Source organism: Herpailurus yagouaroundi, unplaced genomic scaffold (genome assembly GCF_014898765.1).
Source record: "Herpailurus yagouaroundi ecotype Mexico unplaced genomic scaffold, PumYag 29, whole genome shotgun sequence".
Lineage (NCBI taxonomy): Eukaryota > Metazoa > Chordata > Mammalia > Carnivora > Felidae > Herpailurus > Herpailurus yagouaroundi.
Window position 1 is genome coordinate 40569694 of NW_024412377.1, and position 24719 is coordinate 40594412.

The 24719-nt window shown below is 43.8% G+C and overlaps 1 protein-coding gene across 2 annotated transcripts in view; it reads left to right on the plus strand.

Annotated features, from left to right (window-relative positions):
* Window positions 1-6: 6 nt before the first annotated feature.
* The window catches only part of SNX18 (sorting nexin 18), a 29796-nt gene continuing 5083 nt past the window's right edge, over window positions 7-24719 (plus strand). The window contains exons 1-2 of one of the 2 annotated variants that reach the window (XM_040496911.1): window positions 7-1754; window positions 3148-4329. In XM_040496911.1, the coding sequence (XP_040352845.1) occupies window positions 134-1754; window positions 3148-3365 (1839 nt within the window). In that variant the 5' untranslated portion in view covers window positions 7-133 and the 3' untranslated portion in view covers window positions 3366-4329. Of the gene's footprint in view, window positions 1755-3147; window positions 4330-24719 lie in introns of those variants that run through there. The other variant, XM_040496910.1, reaches the window with a different exon arrangement.

Sequence of the window (24719 nt, forward strand, 5' to 3'; positions counted from 1 at the left end):
GGGCGCGGAGCTGCGCGCTATCTTTTGGCCTCCACTTCGCGCGCCGGGGCGCGGGCGACACCGCGGGTCCCTTCGGCCGGCCCCGGGCTCGCGGCACCGGGAGTCGGCGGCCGCCCGCCGGGACGCCGGGACCATGGCGCTGCGCGCCCGGGCGCTGTATGACTTTAGGTCGGAGAACCCGGGCGAGATCTCGCTGCGGGAACACGAGGTGCTGAGCCTGTGCAGCGAACAGGACATCGAGGGCTGGCTCGAGGGGGTCAACAGCCGCGGCGACCGTGGCCTCTTCCCGGCCTCGTACGTGCAGGTGATCCGCGCCCCTGAGCCCGGCCCGGCGGGCGACGGGGGTCCTGGAGCTCCAGCTCGCTACGCCAACGTGCCGCCCGGCGGCTTCGAGCCCCTGCCCGCCGCGCCGCCCGCCTCCTTCAAGCCGCCGCCCGACGCCTTCCAGCCGCTGCTGCAACCGCAGCAGGCGCCACCGCCGAGCACCTTCCAGCCGCCGGCTGCGGGCTTCCCGTACGGCGGGGGCGCCCTGCAGCCGTCGCCTCAGCAGCTCTACGGCGGCGGCTACCAGGCCAGCCAGGGCAGCGACGATGACTGGGACGACGAGTGGGACGACAGCTCCACGGTGGCCGACGAGCCCGGCGCGCTGGGCAGCGGCGCGTACCCGGACCTCGACGGCTCGTCGTCCGCGGGCGGCGCGGCCGGCCGCTACCGCCTGTCTACGCGCTCCGACCTGTCGCTGGGCTCCCGCGGCGGCCCGGCACCTCCGCAGCACCACCCGTCGGGGGCCAAGAGCTCAGCTACTGTAAGCCGCAATCTCAACCGCTTTTCCACCTTCGTCAAGTCGGGCGGTGAGGCCTTCGTGCTGGGCGAAGCATCGGGCTTCGTGAAGGACGGGGACAAGCTGTGCGTGGTGCTGGGTCCCTACGGCCCAGAGTGGCAGGAGAACCCTTACCCCTTCCAATGCACCATCGACGACCCCACCAAACAGACCAAGTTCAAGGGCATGAAGAGCTACATCTCCTACAAGCTGGTGCCCACGCACACGCAGGTGCCGGTGCACCGGCGCTACAAGCACTTCGACTGGCTGTACGCGCGTCTGGCGGAGAAGTTCCCTGTCATCTCGGTGCCCCACCTGCCTGAGAAGCAGGCCACGGGCCGCTTCGAGGAGGACTTCATCTCCAAGCGCAGGAAGGGCCTGATCTGGTGGATGAACCACATGGCCAGCCACCCGGTGCTGGCGCAGTGCGACGTCTTCCAGCACTTCCTGACGTGCCCCAGCAGCACGGATGAGAAAGCCTGGAAACAGGGCAAGAGGAAGGCCGAGAAGGATGAGATGGTGGGCGCCAACTTCTTCCTGACCCTGAGCACGCCCCCCGCCGCCGCCCTCGACCTGCAGGAGGTGGAGAGCAAGATTGATGGCTTCAAGTGCTTCACCAAGAAGATGGACGACAGCGCGCTGCAGCTCAACCACACGGCCAACGAGTTTGCCCGCAAGCAGGTGACGGGCTTCAAGAAGGAGTATCAGAAGGTGGGCCAGTCCTTCCGCGGCCTCAGCCAGGCCTTTGAGCTGGACCAGCAGGCCTTCTCCGCCGGCCTGAACCAGGCCATCGCCTTCACCGGAGATGCCTACGACGCCATCGGCGAGCTCTTTGCCGAGCAGCCCAGGCAGGACCTGGACCCCGTCATGGACCTGTTAGCGCTGTATCAGGGGCACCTGGCCAACTTCCCCGACATCATCCACGTTCAGAAAGGTAAAGCCTGGCCGTTAGAGCAGATGGTCTGGAATGTGTTGTTGAGGCTGAAAGGGCCTCTGATTTGGACAGAAACACCAGTCTCTGTTTCAGACTGGTGTTCTATGGGTTGGGAATCAAGAAGAGATGTGGACAGCTGGCCTGTTTTTCTGAGTGTATGATGGATTGTGGGCAGGTAGCTGCCTCCTTAAAGAAATTCCAGACAGGGAGTGGGTACTCTTCAGAGAAAGTTCTGAGAGTACTTTTTATGACAGTGCTATCATTTTCGAGTTGAATGGTTGGGTAATGAGCTTCTGGGATCTGTAATCTTGTACCTAGGGTAGAATTAGAAGAGGACCCAAACCATGTTAGGCATCCATTTGAACACTGCAGGGTCACTTACTTAGTGATGGGTTTCAGGAAGCATGGAGATAATGGGGGAAGAACGGATATCTGCAAATAAAGTAAGCCCTGTATCTTCCTTCCACACCTCTCAATCCCTAGTTGGGTAGAGGAATTATAATCAATTCTCTGAGGGTTCTAGCTGGGGCAGTTTAAGAATGTCTTGCCTAGGCTTCTTGCAACCTTTGTAGAATGAGGTTTAAAAAAAAGGCTCACTCTAATTTCAGGAAGTTTTTTCCCTTTAACACTTAGTCATTTTTGAGAGCCAGAGTGTGAGTGGGGGAGGGGCAGAGAGAGCCCAGAGCCAGAGACACAGAATCCGAAGCAGGCTCCAGGCTCTGAGCTGTCAACACAGAGCCCGATGTGGGGCTCGAACCCACAAAACCATGAGATCATGACCTGAGCCATAGTCGGACACTTAACCTACTGAGCCACCCAGGTGCCCCTAATTTCAGGAAGTTTTACGAAAATCTCTTTAAGCTCAGTCATTTTGAATTCGGAGTCTATTAACCGACTAAAGGTAAAAGAGTATTATCTAGGAAAACGATGTAGGGAAACTACAAAGAATGCACAGCATCTGAGTATCACGTCTGAGGGCGGTGTTCCTGGTTTCCCAGTGAGTTAGCTGCCCAACTCTCAGAGCTTGTTTCATTATTGTTAGTGTCCCTAATTTTTGTTAAAGCACTAACCTTTGCAGATTATTTTCTTAGAAAATAAATTAGAACCGTCAAGCTTGGAGTGAGAGAATGGGGAGGTGTTGGAGTTAGGGAGGTGGTCTTGCCGGTAAATATCTTCTGTTCAGTGTGGCATTTGTGGCGGGGAGGGAGTTACCTAATCTGACTTCCTGTGATGTTGGAAACCTCCTTGGGTCGTGAGGTCTGGCCTTCAGTAAGGAGGTCCTTACCGCCTTTCTAGGTGCACCAGTCCAATTAGGAACAGCCCTGATCTTTGACATATTCTTCCTTACATTGAACTACAATTTGCCTCTCTTGTTTGTCTTTGTGTTCCCTAGACCCACAGAAAGTTGTTCTATTCCTCAACATATTGGCCTTTTACACTTTTGGAGACAGAAGTCTTGCTTCCTTCCCTTCCCTGTGCTGTTCTTCCCCCCCGCCACCTTCCAAGTGTGTGACTAGTCTTCTCACCCACCAAGGAGGGGATCCTTCCAAATCCTTGAATTTGTCCTTGGTCCTGCTAAAATGCAGTATTCTGAAACATCTGCAGTACTGATTTTGGTAGAGAATAGTAACTTTCTTGGCAATTTACATTTTGTAAATGCAATCTAAGATTGAGGTAGCTATTTGAACAACCATATTGAACCTGCATCTATATTCCTTATGCCTTTTTTTGTGTGTAAATTGCTGTGAATCCTTGACTTTCTGGCTGGTGCTGGTGGGACTGACTCTTTGAGCCTTTTGTGCAAGACCTTATATTTAAATACCATTGTGTTATATCAACCTGGACCCATGCTGCCTTTTTTACATATTTTGTGAGTTTATGCAAATTGTTGGTAAATAGTTGAAAGGGTGGAGGCAGGTACAGTCATCTGCAGGCGGACGCAGGTGACTGGCTGCTACAGGGTGGCATAGGTTTACTCACTGGCTTTACTGTCCTTCAGACCACACACAGCCTTGTCAAATGCCCTGCTGTTGAAACTATTAGAAAAGGTATGGTATTTGTTCTGAGGTCTGTTATGAGTTTACAGCAGTAGTTTTTGTAGTTTATCAAACTATAGTTTACTTTTTTCAAATCCTAGAATTAAAATTGTAATCTACTTCTGGGGATTTGAGAAACTTTTTTCATTAAAACCAGTACCATTTTATGTTGTCTAAACAGATTCAAGGGCACTAAACATAATCCTTAGGAAGTTCAGAAAGAAAATCAGTTAATATTAGTAAGTATAGTTTGTTTCTGCTGTAGCCTTCGTGTGTAACGTACAGGGAATGTGTGTCCCTAGGTGGCAGGTCTTTAGAATGTACTGCTATTTAAAGCTATAGTGTGCGATGCAGGAGGCTAAAAAGCATTTGCTTACGACCAGTTTTTATCAAGGATGCTTGTGTATCAAGGATGCTAGTGTTGGCAATTTTTAGGAATACAGATGAGACAGATTTCTTAAGTCATGTTAAAGCTTTTTGAACATGTTCTGGATGTTCAGAACTTGTGGCTGTAAAAAGCAGCTTAACCCTCCCCTTCCCCCCCCCTCCCCTAACTACACAGTTGCTGTTGGAATGAGTCTTTTTTAGTCTGAGCACTTGGGGACTTTGTTTACAGGTTGGTTTTCTTTTTTCCCCCTCTAAGGTCTCAGAGTATAATCACATCAAAGATTTTACTGTAACTTTTGAGAGGAGAACCAAAAGAAGAAAAAAAATGATAAAAATCTTTAAGCAGTTTAAACAGTCTTTTGTTTTAAGTATGTGGTTCAAAGTTCATAGTTCAACCTAGGGAGAAACTTAAAAATTCAAAATAATTATTTCAACACTTAAGCCCTCATTGTGTACAGGAAGAGAAAAGCAGTTTCAGTTCTTCTACGTTTTACACGTTCTAAATCATATTAGGTCCACATTCAGATGAGACAGAAATGATTAGAAAGTGCTTTTTTAATTACTAACACAGTTAAGAAGGGGAGTTAAGTTTTTTTCCCCCCTTAATTCCTGGGGGGAAAGGACAGGAACATTAGTCTCCTCTGGGCTTTTTTCTTATCCAGGAGACTGCTGTGGTCAGCTTTTCCAGTGTTCCAAACCTGTGGTATTCGATGCTGGGTCTGTGAGGCACATATGGCTATTTAGATTTAATTAAAATAAAATAAAATAGTATAATTCAGTTCCTTAATCACACTAGCTCTGGTTCATGTGCTTTGTAGCTAGTGGCCTGCACATTAGACAACAGATACAGAACAGGCCATTTTCATCACTGCTGAAGGTTCTGTTAGACAGTGTTGTGCTAAACAGTGGGCCGTGGTTTAACTGTGAGTCCTTTCAAATTTCTCCAGTAAGCTGATGATCTTTGCACATACTCTTCAGATAGTTTTCTTTTTACTTGGCATCCCGTCCTTTCCATGTTAAGTAATAAAAACTGGGAGGGGAAGCAGGCCCTGCTAGACCCCTCTCTACAGAACTTCCCAGGCACTCAGTCAGTGAGTAATATTTCTGTGGTGTGAGGATGTTCATCTGCTCTGCATCCTGCCTTCATCTCCCATTCAGAAAATATAACTGGTATCAGAGTGGATGTCTGAGACTAGGGAGGAACCAGCTCCAGAACGAGGGTGGAAAACTCAGATACTCTTAAATGTGGTGGACTGGCATTTTTCTGACTATACTTAGTACTGAAACCACTGCTTAAACTTAATAATGGTTTTAGTGTAAGCACTTCCTGCAAAAGCGAAGAAAGCCATATGGTTTCTTTAGCTAAAAGAGAATTCTAGAATTCTAATGTTTTTTCATCAACTAACGGAGTCTTAGGTAAACAGACAATTTTGGTTAATGGAGGCAAGCATAGGAAGAAGGCAGTTTGCTATAGTCTGAAGTACAGTAGATGGGAATTCAGAATATGCTTGAATGTTGCTCATATTTTGCTCTGTCTTAACAGGAGTCCCTTAAATTCTTTGTTCATAGGCCGCTCATTGATTCCTGTCTAGTCACATGTCTGTCACTGCCCAGCTTTGTAACCCTGTGGTCTGATTTTCTTTTTTTGAAATGGTAGCGTTTTATCTCCTCTTTATCCTCCCTGCCATAGTATGCTTTTATAATGCTGATGTTGGTGAGTTGGGTGGTACAGAGAATCTCTTCACTGTCAGTTTCTTAGCTTATTCTGTTCTGTTTCCAAAGATATGATTAATCCCTAATGTTTAATAAAGCTTACTCTGGATGGCAGTGAGTTGCTGTGGTTTAAAAGCTTTAGGCTTATCTCCTGGGGAATACTGTGAAAGGGAAAGTGTGGTGAAAAGTGTGGGCTTCATCTTTATTTATGAATATGGACTAGGTACTGGGAGGGAAGCACTTGAAGAGAAATTTCTTGATTCCTGAGAAGAGATATGTCACGTAAAAGTGACTTGTTGGTAAAATGTCGTGTGAGTCTGCGAAGGAGGGTGGCTGAGCTAGGTAACAAACAGGCAGGCAGTCCTGTTTTCTGTACTCTCAAATTAAATATGCAGGGTCCACATTGCTCTCTGTAAACGTTCCAGATGGCGCCTTCTTTTCAACAAAAAATAGCCCCAGGACCTCAGGAATGGTACACCAGTAGTGGGCCTTATCAGTCTTGTGAGGTAGAGTTTCACCATTGTGCTTCCTTTCACCACGCGTAGGGTCCGTCTTATGTCCCTCAGACATTAATTAAAGATAGCTAGAGTCCTGGCAGGGCACCCAAGGTAAGGCTGGGCCACAGTTAGCCCTTCCCTGTCTGCTCCCCATTCTCCTGTGGCTAAAAATAGAACTGAGAGGGTGGTGCCAGGAATATAGAGAAAAGGTCTAATACGCGGGCTGTTTACAAATGCATCCTTGTTTTGAAACTTCTGGGCTGGAAATTGAGGTCATTCATTTTTTTTTGTTTGTTTTGTTTTAGCCCCGTCTTAATTGAACCCATTTCTCCTCTCCCCTACTTACACCTCCAGCTATTTTTCAAGGAGACTTCAGTTCTAGCCATAACCTTTGTCCCTGTCTGTATTTTCTTAATAAAAATGAGGTTGGTTACCTTTGGGGCTTTTGAAATAGATGCCTGAGTTCTTTGGTTAAAATGACAATGTGACTGGCCACAGATGGTCTTGGTCATCTTGGTCAGTATCCAGGTAGGGATACTGCTCAGATCACCCTGTCATTGGTTTCTCAGACTTCTTTTTGAGGCATGAATCCTCGAAATTACACTGGGGAATCCCAGTCTGTTAGGCTGATGACGGCAGAATCAAAAGGAGGCAGGAACCTGCACTCCCACTCATGTTCCTCGGATAACTCTTGGAGTTCGTTGGACTTCCCTCTTAATTAGGAAATGTCATCCGCACAGTTTCCTGTCTGGTCATCTTAGGATTTCCAGACATGAAGATCAGAACCCAAACTAGGAAGAAGTTCTGGGAGAAGGTGTCAATTCCTTTATGAACATGACACTTCTTTTAAATGATGATCTTTTTCTTCAGGCTGAATAAAAATTTCCTGCCATATTGTCCCAAAGCATTTTAAAACCAAAGTTTAATACCAAGTTAGATTTAATTTGCCATCTATTTCTGAAACTTTGTGATACCACCAACTAAATGATTGTCACAAATAAAATGGCACAGTAATGCTTAGCTCTTGTTTAGAGAGACTGTACTTCAAGGACCTGTACCATTTGTCACTATTTATAGAGCACAGACTAGAGTCACATCTGCAGGAAGGACAGATGGGACTTAGATCCTCACTGCGTTCTTTGGTGGCAGAGAGGTAATGTGCCAGGTTACTGAGAGCCCTCCAAGGCAATGCAGAAGAGACGGGGCTGGCCCGAGTCTGTCAGGGGAGCTTAGTTAGCCCCACAAACAAAGGGTGCCCATGTCAAGGCAAGAGCCCATGTTCGGAGTCTCCTCACTGTGGGCCAGTATGGAATCTGGGGGGCTAGTGTGTGGATGTGAGGGGAGCTTTGGACAATGATTTTAACCTCTATGTCTCAGTTTTCTCATTGGTAAACTGGGAACGCTCCCTCCTAAGGTCATAAGGATTAAATGTTATGGTTCTCAGTACTTATTACTAAATGCTTAATTTGAAAAATAGAAAGGACTTTTCAAATGGGAAACACTCTTCTTTAAAAGATAGTTCCAGGGGCGCCTGGGTGGCGCAGTCGGTTAAGCGTCCGACTTCAGCCAGGTCACGATCTCGCAGTCTGTGAGTCGAGCCCCGCGTCAGGCTCTGGGCTGATGGCTCAGAGCCTGGAGCCTGTTTCCGATTCTGTGTCTCCCTCTCTCTCTGCCCTTTCCCCGTTCATGCTCTGTCTCTCTATGTCCCAAAAATAAATAAACGTTGAAAAAAAAAATTAAAAGATAGTTCCAGTAATCTTCTCTTCCCTCTGGTAGCCTCCTGCCCCCAGAATTGCAGGCAAAAATATAAAAACTATAAAAAGTCATTGGTATAGCAGTTAAGTATTGCATTTTAACATGGCTGTCCTGCATTGCACACTAGAAGAAATGGTAACAGAAATAAAGGCCAGTGTTACTTGGAGTCAGTGGTTTGTGGTTCACATTAAAGAGTTTGTGTAAATCGTTTCCTATCAGTAGCCACTCCCTTCTTCTAAATTACTTGTGTCCTTGCACAAATCACTTTGACGTTTCTGAGCTTCTGTTCCCTCACCTGTCAATATGAGATTCATGATCTCCTAGGTGTTGCTTGTTAATTGACTTAAAAAAAAAGTAACATCCGTACACTGAAAAGAAAATATTTAGAAAATATATGATGAGCATGTAGGCATTGTTTCAGTAGCATTCTATCTGCTTATGTTACTTTGTAACCTGCGAGCATGAAAATTCTTTATCAGCTGATGTGAAAGAAAATTTGTGCACTTCTAGTTCAGATCAACAAGCATAGATTGAGAGGGCTTAGCCTACCAGGTGCTGGGAATGTGAAAGTGATAAATACCTGGTCTCCTACCTGCTGGTGAGAGCTCCCAGGTGTTTGGAGGCTGAGGTGTGGTGGACAGCTGGAGAACAAGGGATGTAATTAGTAGGGCCACCAGAGAGAGAAATTGTGGTGGGTTTTTCCTCCTGTAAAGTGTACTTCACTTTGAGTTCAAAATACTATCTCCTCTCCAAAGGTAGAAACAGTCTTGTATCGTTGGTCTTGTCTTTGTAGCGTGATTAAACTTTAGCGTGAATGAGTGTTAGTTCATTTGTCATTTCTACTCCTTTCCGTAGAAGTTTTTATCTGTCACTGTGATTGGACTTTCCTCTCCTGACAAGGAAATTTTATGTGTTATTTGCCAGGTAGCGAGACAGCAGTTAGGGAGGGGAGCCAACACCTTAGATTTATTCAGAGTATCCTCTCAGAGATAAACCTGATTGTATTCAACCAATGTGCAAGTGCCCATCATAGTTCAGGCACTCTTAAAGATGCTAGCATTGCATCACTGGCCAAAACAAAGATCACCACCCTTGTGGAGCTTACATTCTGATTCTGGCAGGGTGGAGACACAGTGAAAAACCAGCACAGTAAGTACATTATAATGTATGTGGTAGGGGAAAACATAAAAGTGGAGCAGAGCAAGTACGCATGGGGAGGCAGAAGGAAGTATAAATGAAAAAGGATGAATGAATGAAGAAGGATGATCAAAGTAGGCCTCACTGAGAAGGTGAGGTTTATTTTTTATTTTTTTGCTTTTATTTATTTATTTATTTATTTATTTATTTATTTAAAATATGAAACTTATTGTCAGATTGGTTTCCATACAACACCCAGTGCTCATCCCAAGAGAAGGTGAGGTCTAAATGGAAGCCTGGAGGAGGTGAGGGAGTTAGCCAAACAGGTATCTGGGGGGAGAGCCTTTCAGGCAAAGGGTACAGCTAGAGCAAAGGGTACAGCTAGAGGAAAGGTGTTGGGGTGGGTATGTGCCATCAGGCAGTAGGAGGCCAGGTGATGGAGCTAAGAGGATCTGGGTAGGAAATGAAGTCTTGCAAGGTTCAATTAGTAGGGCTTTGTACGTCACTGTCAGGGCTTGGAGTAAAAGCCCTAGTGAGATAGGAGCCATTGCAGGACTCTGAGCCAAGGAATGACATCCACCTGGACCTGTTAACAGACTTATTCCAGTTGCTGGTTGACAGTAGAATGGAGAGAAGGTAGGGTGTCAAAGGTAGGAGCAGAGAGCCAGTAGGAAACCACTCCGGTAATCCAGGTGAGAGACAATGGACGTGGGGACCAGGGTGCAGACAACGGAGATGGCGAGGAGATATATCCCATGTTGGATATAATTTGAAATTAGAATCAACAGGTTTTCCTAAGGGATCCGAAGGGGCATGTGAGAGCGAAAGGAATCATCAAGGGTAACTGCAGTTTTTGGTCTGACCAACAATAGAATGGAGTTTCCAGCCACTGAAATGAGGAAGGCTATGAGTGGAACAGGGGTGAGGATGGGAATCAGGACTAGAATTTAACCCTTTTAGGTTGATGGGCTCCTACATTCTGTTGACATCTCCCCACTCCAATACATGCATGGACAGGCAAGCCTTAAATCTAGTTCCCTCCTTGGAGTTTCCTACTTGGAGCCCAGTCCTTTCTGAGGCGTGGCTGGGAGAATGCTAACTGGTATGCCAAAGACTATACATTACTCAGTTGTGGGGTAGTGTGTTGGGGTCATGTTTTTATGTTCCTCTAGTATGTAGCTCCACTATTTCTTACATGCATAATTATAAGTGCTTATTAAATGCTTGTTTAATTAAAAAAGTAGGCACCCAGGGTGCCTGAGGTGCTGAGTCAGTTGGGCATCCAACTCGATTTTGGCTCAGGTCATGAACTCACAGTCCTGAGATCGAGCTCTGTGTCAGCACAGAGCCTGCTTGGGATTCTCTCTCCCTCTCTCTCAGCCCCTCCCACATGCTCACTCTTTCTCTCTCTCTCTCTCTCTCTCTCTGAAAAATAAATAAATGAAGAAGACAAAAAGTCTTCAACTTTAGTATCTATGAAGTAATTTTCCTAAACTTATTGAGAAGAGAGGAAGTTTTAAAATGCTTTATTTTATGTGCCAGAAAAATTAATATTATGTACCTCATGATTTCACTTTGTATTGATTCTTGATGTTTAAACTTGTATGTATACACTTTTTCCTCTTTGGTAAGCTTTCATTTTAACACATTTGTCGGGGTCCCTTTTATGCATAGTTCCAAGCACAAGATCTAGAGCACACATTCATCTTGTTGAATGACTTGGATTCACAAAGCACTGAGCTTAGATGTTGAGCAGTAGGTGCCTGCCCTCATGGAAGGTGCAGTTCCATAACGGAAATAGGATGTGTGTGTGGAGAACTGGGAGACAGGAGGTCGACTTAACTTAGTGCCTATCGTAAGAGTGCACAGGAGTCCCGAGGATGAATCATTGTCAACTGTGTTAGGAGCTTAGGTGGGTAGCATTTGGTTTCTTCCTCTGAAAGATGGTGGGATATATATATGTATGTATGTAATATATATACATGTATGTTTAAAATATAATTTATTGTCAAATTGGCTAACATACAGTGTGTAAAGTATGCTCTTGGTTTTGGGGGTAGATTACCATGGTTCATCGCTTACGTACAACACCCAGCGCTCATCCCAACAAGGGCCCTCCTCAGTGCCCATGAAGGTGATATATATTTTTTAACGTTTGTTTATTTTTGAGAGAGAACGCATGTGAGTGGGGGAGGGGCGGAGAGAAAGAATCCCAAGCAGGCTCCACACTGTCAGCACAGAGCCCAACTTGAGGCTTGATCTCATGACCATGAGATAATGACCTAAGTGGAAATCAAAAAGAGTCAGAAAGTTAACTGACTGAGCCAGCCGTACGCTTCAGTAGATGGTCATATTTTGACTTTCAGAGGAAAATAGTCAGAAAGTGCATTCTTGATCTTGGACATGCTTTAGGATAAGCATATAATAGCTGATACGCTGCATGCCCAGTGCTCAGGTCAGTGAGGCCAGCTGACAGGTTGAGTAGCTGTCACCATACAGTATGACGCATGTGCAGTCGTGGGCATGTGCCATGGTGTGAAATAGGACAGAGGATGGAGTAATCCACTATGGGGAGAGGATAGAGTTCACGGGTGGCTTTTTCCAGTCTCACTGTAAGAAGTTTTTTGAAAATAAATTGGAAGTTTGCCTAGCAGTCAGAGGCAGGAAGGCATTCTGGGCAGAGGGAATCAATCATGTACAAAAATCAGGGACTAGATCCTGGCTGCCTCTCAGATTCTGCCCTGAGTGATTACAGCTGCCCCACCCTGGATCTAATGAATCAGAATGTTAGGGACCTGTGGCCTAGACAGTGGTGGTGTTCTTTAAAGAGCTCCCCGTGGGATTTTAATGTGCCACTCGGTTTACAGCTCGTGCTGGAGGGGATAGAGGGGAGAGTCATGGAAAGATCAAATAGGGTATTGACACGCTCAGGCCTGCACTTTAGATGGACAGGTCCTAGTGACAGGTGTAAAGGGTGGCATGTGGGTGAGGTGAGATGGGAGGCTCTTAGTGATTTAGGCAAAACACGATGAAATCCTCAACAGTGGCCATGTGTGTGGGGTTGGGGAGGAGGAGAGAGAAGGGGCTGTGTGCCTGCAGGAGTGAGGGTAAGGGACAGGGAGGGGTATAAAATGACCTGCAGACAAGGGACTGGAGCTACCAACAGAGATACTTGGAGCAGGGGTCTGCACTACAGCCTGTGGGCAAACCTACCCATGTACCCTGTTTACAGCACTTCAGCTAAGGGTGGTGTTTACATTTCTAAATGTTTCCATTTTTAATGGGTATAAAAGCCTCGGTTTTGCCTTGACATACAAAACTTCAAATATTTACTATCTGACCCTTAAGGAAAATGTTTGTTTACCCTTAACTGGGAGGTCAGGCAGGGTAGGGAGCTGGGGTATGAGTAGTAATAGTAGTTGCTACCATCTTTTGAGTACTTACTGTGTGAGTAGCAGTATTCTGGGCAGTTACATACACTGTGTCTAATTCCATGTAGGAGCGGGTCTGACTGCATGCATCCTGCAAACAGGTGGAGTGGAGTTCCCACCAGCTTCACTGTGTAACTGGTTGCAGTTTCCTCGTGTATAACATGGAGTCATCATTTTGCATGCCAAATACTTCTATGCGTGAATTCCTAGCTATTGTATTAGATTCCTAGGGCTGCTGTAACATGGCTAAAAAGACAACCTTCCAAACGAAGGTGTTGGCATGGCCACGTGCCCTGTAAAGGCTCTGGGGGAAATCCTACACCATCGTTGCTGTTCTTTGGCCTTTGTACCCACCACTCCACTTTCCACCTCCATCTTTACCTGATGTTCTCCCTGTGTGCCTGTCTCTTTGTCTCCTCTCCTTTTAAGGACACTAGGCACATTGGATTTAGGGCCTACCCTAATCCAGGATGACCTCACCTAAACTAATTATATGTGCAAAGGCGATTTCCAGGTAAGGTCACAGGCAGTAGGTGGATGTGCATTTGGGTGGTGGTGATGGGATACTGTTCAACCCAGTACAGCTATTATCTTCCCCAAAGGGGTGTTCTCCCCATGTGAGACCTTTGAAAACTAAGGCTCCGGAAAGTTAAGTGAATTTCAGGATTGCACAGCTAATAGCAGGGCCAGAATTTGAGTTCATTTTTTGCCTTGATTGAAAACTAGTGTTCTTTATGCTGCAGTAACTAGCATGCCTGCTAGAACATTTTATATTCTGTAGACAGGCAACGGCCACTAAAGGTTTGAAACTGAAAAGTAAAGTCTGAATCATGATAAAAAATTAAAAAAAAAAAAAAGAAAACATATTTTGAGGGCTTATCATGTGCCAGGCATTATGCTTCATGTTTACGTTCATTGTATCCATATAAACCTCATAGGAGATCTTGAGGTAAATACCCTCATTATCCCCATTTTTCAGACAGGAGATGAGCCACAAAATTTAACTGTGAGCTCTTAGAAGTGTCCCTCACCGCTGTGCAGCCTGGCCCCAGGGCAGGCCGTCCGGAAGATCCTCCTGTTGGCTGAGTGCGGAGATGAGAGGGCTGTTGGAGTAGTCGAGGCAGACCAGGCATGCGGGTGGTTTTGGAAAGTAGCAGGTGAGCTTGAGATACCTGCCAAGTAGAGTGGCCAGACTTGGTGAGGAGTGGCTTTCTTGAGGAATGTACTCTTACCTTCCACGTTTTAAGTTTGGTGACAGAAAGGAGTGATGCCAGGAAGAGAAATAGGCAGGTGAAGAAGATGAGCAGGATTACAAGGAAAGAGAAGGAACAGGGCTGAAGGGAGTCTTAAATCCTATTTTCTGGGCCTTTATTGTATATAGGTATATTGACATTTGTGAAAATCACAAAAGCTACCTGTTGTCTGCAGTGAGATATCTTTAAATACATGGGTGTCAGCATGGGTCCTCTGTAAGTTTTCATGTTTTATGACTTGTGTTTCAGGTCTTTTTAAAAATGATGTATTTCTGAGTGCTTTGTTTTGTCTTCAGATGGTTATTTATGGTCTAGTTCAAGGGAGCCCAGATACAGACCAAGTGAAGACTTGCCACCCCTGGAAACCTGATCCCTGCCAGCATGAGGAAGCAGGAAAACTCCAGGGTCAGAGGTGTTTTTAAGTTTGAAACAGCTGATTTAGGAATTGTCCCCAAAGCTCAGTGATCGTAAAGCGATGTGAACTGCTAGATGTCAGCTGAAGAAAGAGGCTGAGCTGAAAATAAAAACAAAAGTATTTGTTTGGGGTCCCAGAATTACAGTTCCATGAACACAGATTTGGGCAGCAACCCAAACAGTGCCTCCCAGAGAACAAAATCAAGGGTTTTTAAATCAAAAAGGAGTGCTTATAAATGTGGCTTACAAAGAATTTCTATTGGTGTTGGTGGCAGAAAACTAAATCTGGGTTGAATATAATTGGTTGCTAAGGCTGTCACCCAGCAGAGCCTCACTGGAGCATGCCACAGGTGTTTGGGCTGAGTCCTTGGAACGCAGGCCCTTTGGCCCAGTTCGCAAGTTCATGGCTCCACCCAGTGAGGGCGGGAGGACGTGCAGAAGGCCCTTCTCCTTAATGGCTTCCTGGCTCCACCTTAAAACCCCTTGACATAAGTGACCCCGTTTCACACATAGTGGCCACAGTGGATGGCACTAAGGACGGTGATGAATGCTGTGCTGCTTGCTCACCAGTTAGTGCCACCATAGCTAAGTGGCAGTTTGTAACACTGTGGCTTACAATTAGAATTCTAAAGTTAAAAACGAGACGTTATTTGGGAAGAATACTTGAAAGCAAGAAATCAGTTCTTTAAAATTACTCTTCCAAGTACAGTGTTAACTGTGGCACTCTCAGAGGCACTCATCCGGTCGAGGACCTGGCTTTGGGTTTGGGGCTCACGCTTCCTCAGTGTCTGTGAAGAGCTGATGCCATTTCACCGCCGTTCTGCCCTGTGCGGAGCAGCTTGTCTGTTTAGCAGCTTCTCTTAGATATTTTAGCTTATGTCTCCCTTTATCTTCCTAGAAAAAAAACACAACTATTAAAGGTAGCTTCCAGAGTTCACTCTCCCTGCTTCAGGTATGTTTTATCATAGGTCAAAGGCCATCTAAACCCAAAGTGCTGGCAGCTTGCAAACATACCTAATGCTGCCCTATTTGTACATCCCTGTATGTGTATCAGGTAACAAAAGAATTAGGAAATTAGGGATTATGAGCTGCAGCCCGTAGGCATTGATTGTGTTCTCTGAATTTAAACCATCATATGGATTTTGTTTTACAAAATTGGTTGTTTTAAAAAGTTTTATTGTATGTTCATAATTATCAAGCCTGCCCTTTCTATCTGTGAGGATTCTATGGGTATAAAATCTTTAAAAAAAAAAAGAAATGATACATGCTTTTTTTTCCTATTCTCACATTTTAAAGTGTTTATATTTGCATGGCTAGAGGCAAGTCAGCATTTTCACTGTTGTATGCAGACTCTTCTGAAGTAAAAACATACCATGTTTACAGAGTTCTCTTGAATCTACAACCCTGGTAACTTTGTCATATATTTGATATTCTATATAAACTGAAACACAAGAAGCTTTATATAAAATTTTCTCGCAAAGAGCCATCTGTCCTGCCAAGTAAGCCACAAGAGGTATAATCGTGTGGTTCCCCCTTCAGTTTTGGAGCAGGGTGCACGGCAGGGGTATGTGCTTAGTAGCAGTCCTCGGATGTAAGGTACACTCAAGTGAGTGCTCCCATTGCTCCTGCCATATTCCTTCCCTCCCACGTTTGCTGACTGCTGCATGGAGCTGAGCTGAAAGGGCCTCTTCGTCGGCATGACACAAGGCTTTTCCCTAGAACAAACTATCTCAGGAACAGACCAAACTCAGAGGCCTAGATTCTTTAAATGATTGATTCTTACATCATCTGGCAGCCAGTTTTTTTTTTCTTTTTGCAGTTCATTACCCTTGTGTCTCTCTTCGAAGCCTCATTTTAAAAATTACTCAAAAGTTCTTTTTGCCATTTATTATATTTATGAATTGAAAGTGAGTTTTATATTAATTTTACCTTTGGATTTTGATAGTTCTCAGCTGTAGGGACCTTTAGTCCCTTCAGAAAATTGCTTTCACTGAATTAAGTTCAGTGTTACTATTGGCACCCCCTGGAGGTTATTATTGTCCTCTAAACCAGGAGCCCACTGGGGATGATTTGACTCAGGAATCGAGTTTTGAGAACCCGGAGATGGTTCGTGGGTTGCTTATCCCTGAGATGTGGCTTCTGAGGGGCCTGTCGCTGAGCTACCCTTGTGCATTGTGTTGGGGCTCCTCTGAGGGTCTTTGAGGTCATGGGTGGGGCAGTCTCAGTTGGGAACTAACTACTTGAGTTGAGAAGCTGGGCAGACCCAGGTCACATGCAGCCCGATACTTTCAGTAAAGTTATTTACTTTTCCTGAATTTCACTTTCCACCTCTGAAAATGGGAGGGATAATTGCTTTTCTTTCGGGGTTAAATAGAAGGAAAAGAGATATGCAAAGTGCAGAGCACAGATTTGCACAGTGGTATGATTCACAGACTATTTTGCCTGGATGGACAGCCATTCTTCCTCTCTCTGTTAAGTGCATATTGGCCTTTATTTTTTGAGATGTTTTATTAAAAAAAATACCAAAAAGTAAATATTGGAGCAGAAAGGGGAGAGAGTAATCAACCAGTGGGTGGGTGGAGACCTAAAGGGAGGAAGGAAGGGGGTGGGGCAGAAGCTAATGGGGAGTTAGCAGGGATGAGAGGGTGTGGGGACCAGTGATGAGAGAATAAGAGCAAATTGGCCACGTTGACCAAATTAGCATTTTCTTTCAAAGTTTTATGTGTTGGAGGGAATGAAGAAAAACAGGCCTAGTCCAGTCTTGGGCAACTTCTAATTTGCTGTGTTGCCTTTCAGCCCGCCTCCTGTTCTGTCCCCCATACCATGGCTTTGGTTTTCTGGGGCAAGGCCCTGGGAAGACAGAAAATCTAGTTAATGTTTTTGCCACATTCATGATTTCAAAATTAAATAAAGTGCTGGCTTCTTTTTTCCTCCTCCTGTTGTTTTTTTTAAAAGGGAGAAAATGTAGCCTTTGGATCCCTGTTGCTTAGTGACTAGGCCTTTTGTATAATTGGTCTTAGGAGGGACAAAACATCCTGAGTGTAAGAGATTTGGTTGAGGAAAGGAAGGCAAAGTTCAGGTGCTGACACTGGCCCCAGCTGGAGGTGGGGGGCAGCTGGGGCAGCCAGCAAGCTCCTAAGGGCCCAGGAGGTGGAAGAGAGGGACACAGAGAGGGAAGCTGAAAGGAGGCCACACAACTTCTACCACTGAGTTGAGGGCTCTCCCAGGTTAAAATGCCTGAAGCAAGGAAGTGTTTGAGAGGCTCCCTACCCCACATGCCCATCTCACTTTGCTGGGTCAGAAGTTGCCAGGAAAGTGATGTCTCTCTGGAAATCAGAAGGAGATAATACAGTGTAGTGTACTATGACTGACTACATTTGCTGGTGGCTTAGTTCAGCCTGCAGTGGGCCCTTGATTCGTGCTCATTGGCTGGATGACACCAGACCTTCACTGCTCTTTTACAAACCCCAAAATGACACAGAATTGCTTCTTAAGCAGTTTTTGCTGATGGAAATAATTTAATGCTATGTAAATAATATGATGCTTTTGAAAATAGTGCTGACTTCCTGGATCATAATTAATCTATAAAATGAAATTTGTTTGAGTTGGAGTCCTTTAGAGTTATAATATTAATGAGCCCTGTCATATGATTAAGTTCTTTAGTTGTAATTATTTTGCATTCTTTAGAAACATGCATAATGTAATCCCTTGGAAATTGAGTACATATGGATTATGAACCAGGATGTAGTTGTTTCATGCTTCGCTCTTTCCAGCCTGAGCGTGCTTTAAAACTGTGCAAGATGGCTCACGCTGGTAAGATTCAAAGCAAATGGTCAGAGAGGGGTGGGATTGAATTTAGGACCTGAGTTCTGCAGAACTTTGGCGATGGGGAAGGGGACAGAGTGCCTCTCTTTGAGCCTGGGCAATTGCAGTAAGTATAAGCATGAATCTGTTGGGAATTTTGCACGTGCAGAGGCAGATAACAATGCCAAAGAAGTCCAGGAGATTTTGTTAATAACAGGTCCCGAAGCAAAGTGAAAAAATACTGGTTTAGTTTTCCTTTTATCACTCCCAGTGTGGAAAGGGACGGACCCTCTTCACTGGAGTGCAGCAGAGGCCCTGCGGGGAATGTTAAATGCAAAGTGGCAGGACTGGCTGGCAGGTAGGGGTTGGGGATGCTTTGTCATGAGCTAGCTGTGGTACTTTGGACAAACCACTTAGCCACTTACTGGTAAGATTGAGAGAAATTGTACCGAAGACTCTTCTAAGGTCCTTTCAGCTCTTCAACAACAACAATAAAAACAAAGCCAGCTCCCCCCCCCCCCCCCCACACTCACAAACTTTGGGGACCGCTTCTGCCCTTGTCACCTCAGACTCAGCCCTACTGACTTCTCCAGTGGGTATCTTGTCAGGGGTGGAGTGAGGAGAAGGAAGTCCTCAGGGTTCCTGCTCCCCCTTTTGCAATCAAGCCTTAGGGTTATTGGTTCCTCAGTGAACTTTCCGTTTTGTGGAGAAATTCTAATACTTCACCCAGCTAATTTAATAATTGAGTGCTCAATTGAAAGTTCATTCTTAACCTGTAAGCCTTTTGGGGAGGAGGCTTCTCTGTGTTCCTTCCTGCCTCCTTCCACAGCACTCCCTGAGGGAGAGAAACAACTGTGTTAGACTCAGCCCCTGTCCTGGAGCGCAGCTGGCTTACCCTTGCCTGTTTGGGAGCATAGTAATGGGGAATGGTTGAAATATGTTGCCTTGCTTTCAATAATAACTTTTTCCTATCCTAAAAATACGTTTGAAGAACATACACTGTTTCATGTGTTACCTTCTCACAAGTTTATTTCCTTCTATGTTACCATTCTACTGGCTATTTATTTTCTGGGAAGAATGTACTCACATTGCTCCGTATGGTCAGCCCCTTCTTATTTAATCTCAGAATTTAATACTTGCCTATGTTCTCTTTTCATAATAAAATCTTACTCAGTTCATAGCGTATTCCAGACGCAACTACCTATGTCTGTTAGCCCAAGAAACAATTTCATAATGATGTACTTCTATTCCCCAGTTTAAAATGTTTTTCCCTCTGATCACTCCTATTTAAATTTTCTTTTGTTTTAAAACTGTTGTCCTGACCATGAATATTACCAGGTCTCTTGTTTAATCCAGCAGTGACCACTTTGTACCTTAGACTTTATTGTGTAATGTCTCTGCTGTATTCTTTCATTTCCTTTTTCTGTTTTGAAAGCCGTGTGGCGGTGTGATGTTTATGAGGGAGGGGGCTGGCAGGAGGCAGATTCCTCCTAAATCAGCCACTTAAAAGGTAGAGATTTTGAAAACCTTTGCCTGTTTTTGTATTTATTCTATGATAAAAATGTGTGTTCGCTTTGTTCTTTAGATTCTGGGCAACGCTTTTGGCTTTTATTTATGCTCCTCTTGGGTTTGGTAAAAACCAGTACAGCTGAGAGAATGCTTACATGATACAGTAATGCCTCGTTACAGCTCGCAGCTGGTTACAGCGAACCTCTGCTGTTGCTTCTTAAGCAGCTACAAACCAATTTTTAAAGTGATCCTAAAAGTAGCAAGTGTATACTGATCTAACTCTGTCCCAATATTTTTTTTCTCCAAACTTTCACTCCTTAGGGGCTACACCTGATTCAAAATTTGTCTATTTCTGCCTTTCTTGTGATATTTAAAATTCTCAATATGAAAATATGTGAAGTGTAGAAATACGTACAGATAATTCCCAGTTTGAGAATTGTCAAATCAGCTGTGGGAACATAGCTACTTATGACAAAACCCAAATTCTAGTTCTGATAATACTATTTCATTCACCTCCAACCAGTATTTGTAATATCAGTTCTATTAGAAAAATATGTTCCTGTGTTCATCTTGACAGGACCCAGGGTTTAAGCACAGTGGGTAGAGATAGGGTAGAGGGAAGCTTCTGGGGTCTTCAGAAAGCAGTTCTGTTTGTCAGTCCCCAAGAATTTAAACACCCTTGCAATTTGTTCACATGGACAGCTTGAGCTGTTTAAAAGATGTCACTTTTTTTTTTTCTCCCGCTTATTCTCAGGCAGTAAACAGGTCAGTTAACTTATACAATTAGTTTACTGAGTAATTTGACTTTATCTTTCTTGTAAGAAAGAAATCACACTAAACCCTTCCTGTGTGTTAAATGTCTATGGAAAAACTAGCTGGAGGGTTGTGAGATGAATATTTAAGACCAAAATGGTTTTCTTCTTAAAAGAAATAATATTTTTTTTAAACTTTGCAAAATATTTTACAAAAGGTAACTTTATTATTATTTTTAAAATTGGTTTAGGATGTTGTTTTCATCCTGAACTTTAACAGTCAGCTGCTGTATACTCAGAGGAGGAACTAGGCTGCTGTCACTTCAACTCAGGATATATTCAGGAACTCTTAATGATTTTTTAAAAAGTATATTGCTGTCAACCTGTTTTACTGTTAATCTTCTTTCTTCTGAAGGCAGATCTGGGAGTAAGTCAGCTACATTTCAATTAAAAGAGGTTGTTTTAAAATTTGTTCTAGAGGTGCCTGGTCAGTGAGTTAAGTGGCTGACTTGGGCTCAGGTCATGATCTCGCTGCTCAGTGAGTTCAAGCCCCGCAAGCCCGCATCTGTTGGGCTCTATGCTGAAGGCTCAGAACTTGAAGCTGCTTTGGATTCTGTGTCTCCCTCCCTCCCTCCCTCCCTCCCTCCCTCTCTGCCCCTCCCCAGCTTGTGCTCACTCTCTCTCAAAAATAAATAAACATTAAAAATATTTTTTAAAATAAATTTGCTGTAAATTTATGGTACAGTTTTGTGGAGACTAATCTGCCTTGCTTAAACATGGCACTCACTATGTATAGTGAGTGTACAAACCAGTTCCTGTTTGTACTTCTGTGAAGTTAATATATGCCACTTTGTATAGGTCCTTCATTGTTTTAGGCACATAAGTCACCTTAAAAAATAATTTGAGCTCCCTAAAACAGGAACTAGGTCTCTTTTTTAAAAAAAAGTCACTTATATCTCCTGTCATCTTGCTGCTGTAATCCTGATACATTATGCTAATGGATTTGAATTGCATTAAGTGGGTTAAACCAGAATTCCAAGTGGAATTGGCCTTTGGGTACTTACTCTCCTCAGTGATTTGTTCTGTCTTTCCTAGTTTGCCAAATAAATATTTTTTTCTGGGATGACTAACTACATCAGAGCAAAGAAGCAAAGCCTATATATCCTTAAAGGGATTGTATGTTACTATTTTTGGTTGTAGTTCTTAATTTATGTAATCTTTCTATACGATCTAGGCAGATAGTGAGAACAAGAGAGAGAAAGAGATGCCTTCCCCCCCCACCCCCGCCCGTGTATATTTGGGCTTAGATTTTTCAAAATCATGAAATATGCGCTGCTTTTTCAATGTTTTGTGGCACCTAAGTGTTGTTACCAAGACAAGAAGATCAGACATCTTATAAATATTAAATTGCTTTACAGGCACAATTAGTGAATTGAATGTGGTTAAATAAGATTCCAGAAGGAAATTTTCAGAACCTATATAGTTCTTTTACATATTCACAAGGCCTTCTGAATTGTATATCAAAACAGAAGCCAGGGACTTCATAAGGGAGGTGGCTTATGGTGCAGGAACCTCAGCCACGGGTGGGGGGATGGGAAGTGGGTGGAGAGAAGAAGGAGAAATACCTGATCCTCACCTGCCCAGCTTTTATCCCCCAGCACCCTGCTCACCTAGGTCCACCTGGCTTTTTTGCCCATTCAGGCTTTAATTTCTTTTCTAAATATTTCTAAATAGTGTTTACTTTGAAGTCAATCGTGCATTCACATCCCATCTCCATATCTTACCTGGTTACCTGGCAAATTTGATGCTCAAAGAGGTGGAGTAGCTTCTTCAGTTTCCTTGTGAAAATAAGAGTAATGTCTGTTGTAAAATTGCAGTAGGGTTAGTGATAGTATATGAAAAGTGCCTAGGGGAAGAGGGGCAGAGGGAGAGAGAGAGAATCCCAAGCAGGCTTCATGCTCAGTGCAGAGCCCTACACGGAGCTCGATCCCACGACCTGAGATTATGACCTGAGCCGAAATTAATAGTTGCTCAACCAGTTGAGCCACTCAGATGCCCTATGTATATTTTTTATACAAATATAATTAATATACAGTGTCAGGTGTACAACGTAGAGATTCAGAATTCCATACGTTACTGAGTGCTCATCAAGATAAGTGTACTCTTGATCCCCTTCACCTGTTCCACCATCCTCACCACCCACCTCCCCTCTGGTAACCACCAGTTTGTTCTTTGTATTTGAGAGGCTGTTTTGTTTGTCTCTTTTTTCCCTTTGTTTTGTTTCTTAAATTCCATGTATGAGTGAAGGCGTACGGTATTTGTGTCTCTCTGACTTATTTCACTTAGCATTATACCTTCTTCATCCATATTATTGCAGATGGCAAGATTTCATTATTTTTTTTATGGCTGAGTAATATTCCTGTGTGTGTGTGTGTGTGTGTGTGTGTGTGTGTGTGTGACATATCTTTTTAATCCATTCTCTCGAGGGCACTTGGGTTGCTTCCATATCTTGGCCATTGTAAATAATACTGCAATAAACATAAGGGTGCATATATCTTTTCAAATTAGTGTATTCATTTGCTTTGGGCAAATACCCAGTAGTAGAATTACTGGCTCATATGGTAATTCTATTTTTAATTTTTTGAGGGACCTCCATACTATTTTCAACAGTAGCTACACCAATTTGCATTCCACCAAGGTGCATTCCACCTTGCATTCCTTCCAAGAAAAGGGTTCCCTTTTCATCACATCCTTACCAATACTTGTTATTTCTTGTGTTTTTGGTTTTAGCCATTCTGACAGATGAAGTGATATTTCATTGTGATTTTAATTTGCATTTCCCCTGATGATTAGTGATGTTGAGCATCTTTTCATGTGTCTGTTGGACATCTACATGTCTTCTTTGGGAAAATGTTTAGGTCCTCTGCCCATTTTTAATTGGATTATTTAATTTTTTGGTGTTGAGTTGTAGAAGTTCTTTATATATTTTGGATATTAACCCCTTATCAGATATATCATTTGCAAGTATTTTATCTCATTCAGGAGGTTGTTTTTTTGTGTTGATGGTTTCCTTTGCTGTGCAAAAACTTTTTATTTTGATATAGTCACAGTTTAATTTTGCTTTTGTTTCCCTTGCTAGAGAAGACATATCTAGAAAATTTTTTGACAGATGTCAAAGAAATTACTGCCTGTGTTTTTTTTTTTTTTTTCCCTAGGAATTTTATGGTTTCATGTCTCACATTTAGGTCTTTAGTCCATTTTGAGTTTATTTTTGTTTATGCTGTAAGAAAGTGGTCCGGTCTCATTGTTTTGGTGTCTAGTTTTCCCAACACTATTGTCTTTTTCCCATTGTAAATTCTTGCCTCCTTTGTGATAGATTAATTGACCATAAAAATGTGAGTTTATTTCTGGACTCTATTCTGTTCTTTTGACCTATGTGAATGTTTTTATGCCAGTACCAGACTCTCTTGATTACTACAGCTTTAGTATGTCTTGAAATCTGGGATTGTGATATATCCAGCTTTGTTCTTCTTTTTCAAGATTGCTTTGGCTATTTGGGGTCTTTTGTGGTTCCATACAAATTTTAGAATAATGCTTAGCATATATTATTTGCTGGTTTGGGAAGCTACTATTTATTGTTTTTATATACCTGTTTTCCTGCCAACTTCCCACGCCCAACCTTGTCCTCAGCACAGTGCCTGGCATGTAGTAGGCCCTCTGAGCATTTTCCCTCGTGACACGATTTCACATGTTATCTTGAGAAAGACATATTTAACTCCCATGCAGAATTACATACTTTGTGGTCCTGTTTCACTTCATGTCCTGGTGGTGTGCCTGTCCTCCGTGGGCTTTGCCAGGTGGCTTCCTTGAGAAGGAAGGGAGGGAGGGCAGGGACTTGATGCTGAAATGTTTGAATCTCTCTGTTTTAGCAATGTGCTCTGTAGACATCAGGTCCTTCATAAACATTTGTTAAATCAAATCCTTGCCCCAGAGCTGAGCCTTTTGGGACTTGAAGGTAGGAACATTTGTGTGACTTACTAAATTGATAATTGGGAGAAAAACGAGTCTTAAATTCCCGTTGGCTCTTTCAGGATGTACACTTAAAACACTTAAAGGTGTTAAATGGCAAAAGGTCCTTAGGCCTCAGCAAGATTTAATACTTGCTGTTGGGTCCAGGAGTTTTGAAAATGTATGCCCATGTGATAAATTGCAAACACCTGAGACTCATTCTCTTTTAAGTTGGTTTTTAGAGATGCGTGATGTGCAATGCCGTATCA